Raw genomic sequence first — 11,983 nt, forward strand, 5'->3', positions numbered from 1 at the left:
TCTGGCCAGGAAACTTCTTAATCAGTTCAAATTGTTAAAAAGTTCAGCTGGAGGTTTCCTTCTCCCTGTGACCTTTTCCCAGTGCCTCTGGCAGCCCTCCTCAAGCACCCCTGTGAGGTAAGGCAGAAATGGCTTGCTAGGGCACCCAGTAAGCCCGCAAGTCTTTTCCCACTGTTTCCTCTATCCCTATATTTCACTTGGCTCTCTAAATTGACTCAGCTCCAGGTAAGGTCAGAATCTTCTCTGTGATCTAGACCTTCAGCTTCCCCAGTGAAGGTGTGCATTTGGGGGCAGACAATTCCCCTTTCCCACTTACACAATTTGGGGGCTCACAGTATCTGGGGTGTCTACCAGGTCCTGCAGACACAATCTGCTTCCTTCAGAGGGTCTGAGGGTTTTCTCGGTTTTCCTGATTTATTCCTGTAGTCATTCTGGAGCATAAGTTCACAATGCGAACCTCCACACGCTGCTCTGTCTGAGTAGGAGGTGTAATCTAGTCCTGCCTCCCATCTATCATGATCCCGTCGGCAGCTCTCATAGAATTTGAATTTTGTGTGTAGCTTGTATTATATTTCTGCCAGCAGTGCCAGTCAAAGGTGTGTAATAGATGTAGAACTGATGACAAGACCAAGCTAAAAAAAGGGGATTTCCCTGTCTGGAGTCTACTGATGGCCAAAAGAAGAGTATCCCGGCCACCGCCACCAGCCTCTGGGATCTCTGTGGCAATTCAATCACTGGCTTTCCTCTCCCATCCTAGGATCTCATCAATCAGAACATACTGGAGATTGTAATCAGTGCATAGAGGGTGTGGATTACACCAGTGCTCCCAACAATTTCTCTTCTTGCTACCCACGTGGATTTTGTAAATCAGGTACAAAATGTGTGGACTCCTTGCCCAGAGGTGGAGGCCAAGGTGATGAGGTGGGAGTTGTAGCCGATGTGAGTCAGGGAACCAAGTTCCAGCCCAACTTGGTCTTCATCATACCCTGTTCCATGATTATGTCTTAGGTCAATAAAATAAAACAGAAAGAAATCATTTTTATAATGCCTGGCACCTGGTAGGGAAATCTTTTTGAACTGTTGGCTTCAAGGGGGTGAGGGCATCATTACAGCACAGAGGAGTGGCTGAGTTGAAAGGGTTTTCAGCAGTGGCACTGGTCTGCTCCATGGCCAGGCGCTCTGCCCCAGGGGCCCTGGGCTTCTGGCAGGTTCTCAGCCTCACTCAGCCTTCAGGTTCTAAGGCCCCTTTCTCTCCAGCAGGCCTGAGCTTTTGGGAAATCACCTAAGGGCTCCTCTCCTTGCAGAGTGTTTCATGTGATACCTTATGCCTCCCTTGCAACTGACCATGGGATCTAAATGATGCTTGTCCCCTAATCTGATAAAATAAATAATGAATCATGATCCTTTGGGGTTGTTTTCTGAGGCAGAGTCTTGCTCTTTTACCAGGCTGGAGTGCAGTGCCATGATCTTGGCTCACTGCAACCTCCACCTCCCGGGTTCAAGTGATCCACCTGCCTCAGCCTCCCAAGTAGCTGGGATACAGGCGTGTGCCACCACATCCAGCTAATTTTTTGTATTTTTAGTAGAGATGGGGTTTCACCATGACAACCAGGATGGTCTCGATCTCTTGACCTTGTGATCCGCCCACCTCAGCCTCCCAAAATGCTGGGATTACAAGCATGAGCCACCACGCCCAGCCTGCCAATTTTAACAATATTAATTCTTCCAATCCATGAGCATGGAATGTCTTTCCATTTGTTTGTGTAATTTATGTTTTCTTTTAGCAGTGTTTTGTAACTCTCCTTGTAGCAATATTTCACTTCCTTGGTTAGAAGCATTCGTAGGTGTTTTGGGGTGTGTTGGTGCAGGGGCTATTGTAAATGGAATTGTGTTCATGATTTGGCTCTCAGCTTGAATGTTATTGGTACATAGATATGCTACTTATTTTTGTCCACTAATTTTGCATCCTGAAACATTGCTGAAGTCGTTTATCAGTTCCAAGAGCATTTTGGTGGAGTCTTTAGGGTTTTCGAGGTATAGAATCATATAATCCATGAAGAGATAGATTGACTTCTTCATTTCCTATTTGGATGCCTTTTACTTTTTTCTCTTGACTGACTGCTCTGGCTAGGACTTCCAGTACTATGTCGAATAGGAGTGTTGAGAGTGAGCATCCTTGTCTTGTTCCAGTTCTCAAGTGGAATCTTCCAGCTTTTGCCCATTCAGTATAATCCACGAAGAGACAGACTGACTTCTTCATTTCCTATGTGGATGCCTTTTATTTTTTTCCCTTGACTGATTGCTCCGGCTAGGACTTCCAGTACTATGTTGAATAGGAGTGATGAGAGTGAGCATCCTTGTTTTGTTCCAGTTCTCAAGAGGAATTTTCCAGCTTTTGCCCATTCAGTATGATGCTAACTGTGGGTTTGTCATAGATGGTTCTTATTATTTTAAGGCAGGTTACAACGGAAACTTTCTAATGTGTTTTAATATCCAAGGGAGCAAATAGCTCTTCCATACTGTTTCAAAATATATTTTACCCAGATAAAATTTAAAATTATTTTATAAGATTTCCTCCATCCTCCTTTCTACTAAAAATAAATCCAGTGACATTTTTATCAATTACCTTAAAATTAAAATTAATCTAGACATAATTGATATCAATATTTACTTATTAAAGATAGCATTTGAAGTCAAGTATCTTAGTATAACTGAGTTGTCATTTGTGTTCTTTTTCAGATAAGGTTATTCCTGTCTTTTCTCATGACCATTAATACTTTGTGTATTTTGTAACCATTATGAGTTGGATAGCCCTGTAATTCTATTAGAAACTTATTGCATCTGCTATGTTTTTAACATTCCTCCAGATATAGATTTCTATTTCAATATCATTGTTTCATTCTTAGGGATTTTAAATGACACTGAAAATGATTATTATGTCTGCCCCGTTCCAAGAGTCTTGCCTTATTTTGTTTTCCATCTTGTTGCCTAGGCCAGACCTTTCAGAACAATGTTCAGCTGTACTTAGGGAGAAAGGGTTTGGGTCCTGATTTGATTACTGGGAAAGGCCTCCAACATGTCACCCTTAGGAATGGTGATCACTTTGGTTTCATACAGAAATTCTCCTCATCAGGAATGCAGCCTCCTATTCTGAAATACTTTGAAAAAAATAAGAATTGGGCTGGGCGCGGTGGCTCACACCTGTAATCCCAGCACTTTGGGAGGCCGAGGCGGGTGGATCACGAGGTCAAGAGATTGAGACCATCCTGGTCAACACGGTGAAACCCTGTCTCTACTAAAAATACAAAAAATTAGCTGGGCACGGTGGCGCGTGCCTGTAATCCCAGCTACTCGGGAGGCTGAGGCAGGAGAATTGCCTGAACCCAGGAGTCAGAGGTTGCGGTGAGCCGAGATCGCGCCATTGCACTCCAGCCTGGGTAACAAGAGCGAAACTCCGTCTCAAAAAAAAAGAAAAAAAAATCAGAATTGGTGTTTAATTTTACCATATGTCTTTCCAGCCTCCATAGAGACATGTTTTATTTCCTTATTTAGACTATTGATATGGTACAGTATTAATGACCAAAGAACATGTGCAGTCTTGAAATAAATCATTTTGTTAGATTTTCCTGCATGCCCTCATATATAGTCTTCTGTTGAGACTTCTGCTGCCGGTAAAAATCTTGTAAGGAACTGATTGTTTCCTGTCAGGGTGGGTGGAATTGGTTAGATGGGGCAGAAGGGGACTTTCTGGGGTGGTGGGAATGTTCTACATCTTGATCAGGGGATGATTATACCGGTGTATACAGTAGTCAAAGCTGGGCAGAACACTTACACAGTGAGCATTTACTGCATGTCACTTATGTCTCAATGAGCCACCATCACATAGAGTCCAAGAGCTGTGCAGAACCAGAGGGTTTTCTCCATCTCCATGGAGACCTGAGAGGGGAAGTGCTGCAGGTGTCAGGGCTGGCTGGTGGTCAGGGTCAGTACTGGACTGCAGGACTCCTGACTGATCACAGCCTTCCCCACTGTGTGTTGTAGGGACAGGCAGAAGCCGAAGGGTGTCAGAGGAGGAGGCTGCAGGTTCCAGTGAATGATGCTGACCCCACTGAGAGTAAGTATGTTGTGCCTGGAGACAAAACAGGAGGGCAGGGAATAGGGACAATGTCCTAGCTACTGTCCCCATAGCTGAGGGGGCTCTTCTGGAGAAGAGGGGGTCCTATGTCGATCCTGGGATGATTGTCCCTGGAGCATCAAGACCCTCAATCTCCTCTTCTCTATTCTCAATCAACACCTTGCTGGCGGCCTCAGAAATACTGAAAGGAGGACATGCAAAGCAAAGATTCAGGACCAACTGCTGGGCACCGAAAAGCTTCTCTATGAAGAAGGTGATGCAGGCTCTGCTATGTCCTGCCTGTGAATCTCTTCAGGAAACCAGAGCTTCCTTCGTTTACCTTTTCTCCTACAAAGGGAAGCAGACTGGAAGCAATAGTCCAGTATTTGACCCACTCCTCAGCAAACCCTACTATCCAATATGATGCAGCTTACCAAAGGTCCTACAACTTTGTCAATGCACTTTGAGTAATTTTGATGAAATACTGCATGTGATAAGCAAACTGTGGAAATTTATATAAGATTTTTGGTGGCATATAGTTACACAATTGTGTACTGTGTGGTTTTAGGGTCATTCTTTTGAGTTCTTCATCATGAGTGAAGTCTTTTTTCTCTTTCTTATATTATAAGCTCCATCTTTGCTGTATGTGCATTTAATTACATCTAATTACAGATGGCTCACAGTCACAATGGTTTGACTTACAGTTTTTTAACTTTAGATTTGGTGTATCTGGGTATTACCTGCATTTTAAATTTGAAAAATTTGGACGTACAATGAGATTATCAGGACATAGCCCATGCAAAGTCATGAGCATGTAGACTTACCAGGATTTGACTTAGATTTTTCAGCTTTAAGACAGGATTATCAAGGCTTACCCCCATCTTAAGTAGAGGAACATCTGTGTTGCATAATCCTATATGATGTACATCTTTCTGTCTTCCTATTTTTGTATATGATGATGTGAGCATGGAAAAACTCTAGGAAATACACTTAGTAGGTTGTTTATATGTGTTGCCTAAACACAAATCGACAATCAAAAATAACTAGAAATATAACTCGCAATAGGGGAAGAAATCCTCCCTCTATGCGACAGGAAATGACTGCGTTCCAGTTCTCCCTCCTACGCCCTGTGACTGGACCAGGTTTTGATGACTGGCAACTTCTCAAGGTTCGGTCTGTCTTAGTTGATGATTTTAGAGATATATATGTCTATACTTCTGGCCTGGTGCAGAGTCGGTGCCTGGCATGTGTTATCAGGAGTGAACTGTCTGATCACCCTTCCCGGGGCCAACAACACCTCTTCTACCTTGGACAGCAAGTTCTGTAGAATCTCCAGGCCAGGGCTCTGGGTGAGTGTATTTGTTCTCACCCTATAGTCACATCTGTTGACAAAGTATTTGAAAACCCAGAGCTCCGAAATTTATCATGTTAATGTCCCATAACCTAACCTCCCCTCCATTAATTTCTGTTCTTCCAGAATGTCTTCCCAGCATACACTACACATGCCTAGAATATACAGAAACCAAGGCTGGGTGTGGTGGCTCTTGCCTGTAATCTCAGCAGCTTGGGAGACTGAGGTGGAAGGATCACTGGAGCCCATGAGTTCAAGAGCAGCCTGGGCAAAATGGCAAGACCCCGTCTTTATAAAATTTTTTTTTTTAATTTAGCCAGATGTGATGGCACATACTTATAGTCCCAACTGTGCAGGAGGCCTGCCTCCAGGAGGTTGAGGTTGCAGTGAGTATGTTCATGCCACTACACTCCAGCCTGGGTGACAGAGCAAGACCCTGTCTCAAATAACAAAAATAAAAATAATATACAAAAATGAATGGACTCACAGTCTTCACAGTTTTTCAAGTTCTTGCTTTTTAAATTTTACAATAGATCTTGAATAATATCTCATTTTTGTACCTGGAATTCTCTGTCCCTCTTTAACTGTTGCACAGTTTTCCTCAATGCTGGGGTGAGCTGAGAACTAAAAAGTGTGCTGAGTAAAGACTGTAGTAGGGTAGCCAGGTACAGGGGCTCACGCCTGTAATCCCAGCACTTTGGGAGGGCGAGGCAGGCAGATCACAAGGTCAAGAGATCAAGACTACCTTGGCCAACATAGAGAAATCCTGTCTCTACTAAAAATACAAAAATTAGCTGGGTGTGGTGGTGCGCACTGTACTCAGGAGACTGAGGCAAGAAAATCGCTTGAATCTGGGAGTTGGAGGTTGCAGTGAGTCAAAATATGCCACTGCCCTCCAGCCTAGCAACAGAGCAAGACTCTATCTCAAAACAAACAAACAACTAGTGGGAAGTTTTGTGGACGGTTCTAGAAAGGAAGAGCTGGTATTCTAACTGTGTAGTGTGGGGCCCCATCTCTCCAGCTCTGTTCTGGATGGCAGAAGGGGCCCAGGGAGGGCAAAGATATTTTGGATATAACCCCAAAAGTAAAGACAGACAAATAGGATTACATCAAACTAAAATGCTTATGAAAATTAAAGGAAAGAATCAATAGAGTGAAGAGATAACTTACAGAATGGGAGAAAATATTTTTGAACTGTACATCAGATGAGGATCTAATATTGAAAACATAGACATACCTTAAAGATACTGCAGGTTAGCTTCCAGACCACCACAATAAAGTGAGTCAAACAATCTTTTTGTTTGTTTGTTTTCCAGTGCCTATAAATGTTATGGGTACAAGGCTGGGCATGGCTCATGCCTGTAGTCCCAGCACTTGGGGAGGCCCAGGCAGGGGAATCACTGGAGCTCAGGAGTTCCATATCAGCCTAGGAAACATGGCTACACCTGTTTCTACAAAACACACAAAAATTAGCAGGGCATGGTGGCTTGTGGACCTGTGGTCCCAACTACTTAAAAAGCTGAGGCAGGAGGATCGTTTGAGCCCTGGAGACAGAGGTTGCAGTGAGCCAAGATTGTACCATTATAATCCAGCCTGAGCAACAGAACAAGTACCCATCTCAGACTCAAAACAAAATGAAAACAAAGTGTAAAACAAAAAGTTATGGGTATCCTATACTGTAGTCCGTTAAGTTTGCAATAGTATTGTGTCTTTTAAAAACAATATATGATAATGGATCACGCGCCTGACCAGCCCCGCCCAGCCTTCCCTCTCGCCTACCTGGCCGCGATGCGTCTCTCCTCCCCACCTCGTGGCCGGCAGCAGCCCTCCAGCTTTGGCTCGGTGGACTGGCTCTCCCAGAGCAGCTGCCCAGGGCCGACCTACTGCCCCAGGCCTGCCGGTGTCTCCCAGGGAGCCTCCTTGTCCGGGGCCAGACATCCGGCACCAGGAGCCCCTCAGGCCGTCAGCATCGAGGAATCTAGGTCCTCAAATCTGCCTGCTCCGGAGAGGACTGTGGCTTCCTTCACCACGAAGCACATCAGCGCCCTGGAACGCGACTTCCTGCACCACCAGTACCGGGGCCTTCTGGACGACGGGAAGAGGCTGGCCAGGGAGATGCCGCTCTCAGAGGTCCAGATAAAAACCTGGTTTCAAAATCGCCGGATGAAACACAAACGGCAAATGCAGGACTCCCAGCTGAACAGCCCCTTCTCAGGGTCTCTCCACGTGCCCTCGACTTTCCACTCACCATCTTCTGGCCTTGCCAATGGCCTACAGCTGCTGTGTCCTTGGGCACCCCTGCCGGGGCCCCAGGCTCTGATGCTGCCCTCTGGCTCCTTGTGGGGTCTCTGCCAAGTGGAACAAGAGGCCTTGGCCTTTCTGTGGGCTTTCTGTTGCGGGCAGCCTCTGGCGTACCACCCCCACAAGCCCGGGAAGTAGCTTGCAGACGCTGGGACCAGCCCTGTCCGTGGGGCCCTGGGGCCGTGTGCTCTACCAGAGACAGGTGATTCATTTTGAGGAAGCGCCTCTGACTCCTTGCCTCCCACCCACGTGGTCTGTGCAGATCGGATCTGGCGCTTACCCGCAGGACTCAGCTGTTCTTTCTACATCCTGGCGGCACCTCTCACCCTGACCCATGGAAAAGTTTGTAGATTTCTGGAGAATATATTTATTAAAACTACCTCTTCACTGAAAGTTACCAAAAGGGTCGGTTTAGGAAATAAATGAAGGGCCAGTGAACAGAGCCAAACGCAGAAGTGGCTTGTTATGGGTAGGGCTTTCGGTATATGATACTTTCTTTCATCATAATAAAAATTAGTCGGGCCTGCTGAGGCACACCTGTAATCCCAGCTACTCGGTTGGCTGAGGCAGGAGAATCGCTTAAACCCGGGAGGTGGAGGTTGCAGTGAGCCGAGGTCATGCCATTGCACTCCAGTCTGGGCAACAGGGCAAGACTTCATCTCAAAAAAAAGGGGGGGAGGAATATGCATAGCTTAATTTTAAAATATTTTATTGTTAAAAAATGCTAATGATCACCTGAGCCTCCAGTACATCATAAGTGTCTTGAGGGAGTGATGACTATCTGGGCCAGTGGCATGGGGGTAAAATAATTTGCTAAGACGGTTCTAGATAGAAAAAGACAGATTTATTAGGGAAAGTATGAAAATACATTGCAAGACAGCAATGGGCAGCCAGCAAGAGAAGAGCATCTGCAAGGAAACAAAGGCCTGCTGGAGATTCTATAGGTTAGTGCTTGGGCGGCAGACTGCTATGTGCAGTAAGATAATGCCAAAGTTGCAATGCCCTAACTTGCATTTTTCCTATCAGCCGAAGGTCTGAGGATAGCAGGGTGCAGGATGATCTTGAGTTATTTGCGCAGAAGGACTGTGTGTCCTGGACCTTGAAGAAAGGCAGACTTGTAATTCATCTGCTGCTGCTTTTTGCTGTCCCCTGCTCCTGCCAGCCTGACTTCTTTTGTCTAATTAGGACTCGTCATTAACCTTTTTTTGCTGGTAAGAGGGTCTTGCCTCACTGTTGATGGCTGCTGACTGATCAGGGTGGTGGCTGAAGGCTGAAGTGGCTGTGGCAATTTCTCAAAGTAAGACAATGAAGTTTGCTGATCAATGGTCTCTTAATTTCACAAAAGATTTCTCTCTGTACCGTGTGATGCTGTTTGATAATAGCATTCTATCCACAGTAGAACTTCTTTAAAATTGGAGCCAATTCTCTCAAACCCTCCAGTTGTTTTATCAACTCAGTTTATGTAAGAGTCTACATCCTTTGTCATTTTTACCAGTGTTCACAGCGTCTTCATCAGGAGTAGATTTCATTACGAGAAATCACTTTCTGTGTTGATTCATAAGAAGTAACTCCTCAAAGTTCAAGATTTATCATGAGATTACAGCAATTTACTCACATCTTCAGGTTCCCCTTCTAGTTCTCTTGCTATGTCTACCACATCTGCAGTTACTTCCAGCCCTGAAGTCTTGAACTCCTCAAAGTTATCCCTATGAATGAGCAAACAGCTTTACCCCTCCCAAATATAATAGAATTCAGGAGAAAGAATGTGACCAGGCTATGATTACATAGTGCAAATACTTTATTTTATAAATGAGTAACTCAAGACCTATTTTATCTTCACCATTCTCTGAATGGCAACAGGGCCTGGATTTTATCATCTGGAGATACCACTGAGGTTGGGACAATTCTCACTAGGTTCAGAAACACATGACCAAGTTCTGCTGGTGAGACTGCCCCATGTCCCTTGCCTGTCAGGACCAAATCATTACCACTCCTGTCCATTCCACCTCTCAGAGCTCCCTGTATCTTTCTCTGCTTTCCATTTTATCTGCCAATATCTCTACTGGGCCTGGATATTTCTGGAATGTTCTCACATGTCCCAAGCTGCTCATGTCATGAGCCTGGTTCATGAGCAGGATTGTGGGTGTCAGGCAGTGATCCTCAACCAGTATCACACTAAATGGGTGGGTCTGGCATCCTGTGTCCTGGACAGGCAGGCCTGGGTTCAACACTGAAGGAGGGGAACAGCTGTCCTAGCACAGACCTTTACAGTGATTCTGCAGTGAGAGGGTAAGGCAAACCTGCAGGGCTGGAGGATAAGGAGGAAAGCTGAGCAACGGGCTCATGCTGAGAGATGGTAAAGCCCAAATCAGAGGAGTCAAAGAAAAGGGCAAAGGTGACTTTGCATGTTGGTCACTTTCAGGACGGGTGGGCGAAATGTCGCTTACCATGATTCCAGCCGTCTATTCAGAAAATGCACTAAAAGATCACTACTTGTCCAATCTCAAGACATTGGGCGTTGTCAGTAAACTAAAAGGAATTTTAAACATTTAACAACATTCCATACGGTGGGCGTTTTACATGCAGGCAGTGAGGTGGTGGGCACCATTGCTGTCTTCTTTACTACCTGGGGCAGAATGTGGCCCTTTTCCTCAGTTTTCCTAGATAAAATGGACATGATAAGATATTTCCAGTGTGCTTCATGTTTGAGAGTGAGTTCAGGAGCAGCCCCTGGCAGAAATGGAATACTGAGCTCTCAAAGGTTCTAGTTGTCTTCTCTGAATGCTGTGCCCACAGTCCCAGGGGGAGGCCTCATAGGCGTCATCCCATAGCCTCGCCTTGTCCTTGACACGGTTTATTGCAGGAGCACCAAGAGGTCCATCGAGGCGGTAACCGCACAGGTCCAGATGCCTATTGGAATAAAGGGTGGATTCTGAAATATCCTGTGAACTGTATGCACAGCAGGGCGGCTGGCTGGCCGTGTTTCTTCCTCCCTTCTTTCCCTTTCCCTTTCCTTTTCCCCTTCCTTTATCCTTTCTTTACCTTTCTCCTTTCCTTTCTCCTTCCTTATTCCTTTCCCTTTTTCTTTCCTTTCTCCTCTCCTTTCCTTCACCCTCCTTCTCTTCCTCCTTTTCTTTTTTTCTATTTTTCATTTTCAGGTGTAAATTTTTTAGATGTACCACAAGGTATGGACCATCATATAGGGTACTTTAATGCTTACATTATCTTGCTCAAGAAATAAAATAGAATAATTACAAATGCAGGTGGAAAGCCCACAAACATGTCAATCACCTCTCCCTCCCTGCAGCAAATGCTTGCCTAGTGAGTATATCTCTAATTTAAGGAGTATCACAGGAATGGTTTCTTGACTGAAGGTAGCAACAAATGGAAGGACAGCCTAAGACTCCTCAGTGCATTACCCCTTTCTAACACCTTATAAGTTCTTATACGACAACGTCATAAAGCCTGCACTTCCTGCTCTGACATTTAAGGCCCTCCGTGGTTTGACCTGTCCCATACAACATGGTCTTCCAGTCTCTCCGACCAGATGTTTTCCTTCTCCCCAGTGGACAGTCAAAAACTAGGCTAGTCGTTTACTGCTCATTCCATGGACATCTGCTTGTTGCCAAATTCCTTAGGACCCAGGTATCACTCTGAGGTGACCAATCCCTTTCATCTTCACCTTCCTTATTACAATTACCTCAGCCTATATTCCCTCCTCCGTTTCATCCCAAAGGTCTCTCCCTCCTCAGAAATACAGCAGCTATTATCTCTACTCCTCGCTTGGCACAAATGTTCCTTACTTTTTATTGTCATTTTCCTTTGGCTGACTGCATATATTCTGTTAAAGTACTAAGTTACTTGTTTTCTTTTTTTTGAACATCAGGTATCTCCTTGTTTTCCATATTGACAGAGCAGGAAGCTTGAGCCCAGGAGGTGGAGGCTGCAGTGAGCCCTGTGCTCCAGCCTCGGTGATAGAGTGACACCCTGTCTCAAAAACAAAACAAAAAACTAAAGAATTGTACATTACCTTTTGTCCAGGAGGTGCCTTTTATAAGACTATAATAAATGACAAAATGAATTGTCAATAGATGATATTTCTTAACATTAGTAATTTTGCATATGAAAACATTTGGCCAAACAAAAAGGCAGACAAGCAAGCAGGAACCTATGATCTGCATTTGAGAAAGTGCATGGGCAGGGACGCATGTCTCAAC

General features: G+C 44.9%; 1 protein-coding gene across 1 annotated transcript; it reads left to right on the forward strand.

Moving 5' to 3' along the window:
* Positions 1-7,253: 7,253 nt before the first annotated feature.
* On the forward strand, positions 7,254-7,904 carry LOC105705305 (homeobox protein VENTX-like). The gene has a single exon (XM_064368694.1). The coding sequence runs from the start codon at positions 7,254-7,256 to the stop codon at positions 7,902-7,904; it is 651 nt and encodes a 216-aa protein (XP_064224764.1).
* Positions 7,905-11,983: the final 4,079 nt, after the last annotated feature.

The sequence above is a fragment of the Aotus nancymaae genome, unplaced genomic scaffold, assembly GCF_030222135.1.
Source record: "Aotus nancymaae isolate 86718 unplaced genomic scaffold, 86718_ANA_hifiasm-v0.15.2.pri h1tg000079l, whole genome shotgun sequence".
Lineage (NCBI taxonomy): Eukaryota > Metazoa > Chordata > Mammalia > Primates > Aotidae > Aotus > Aotus nancymaae.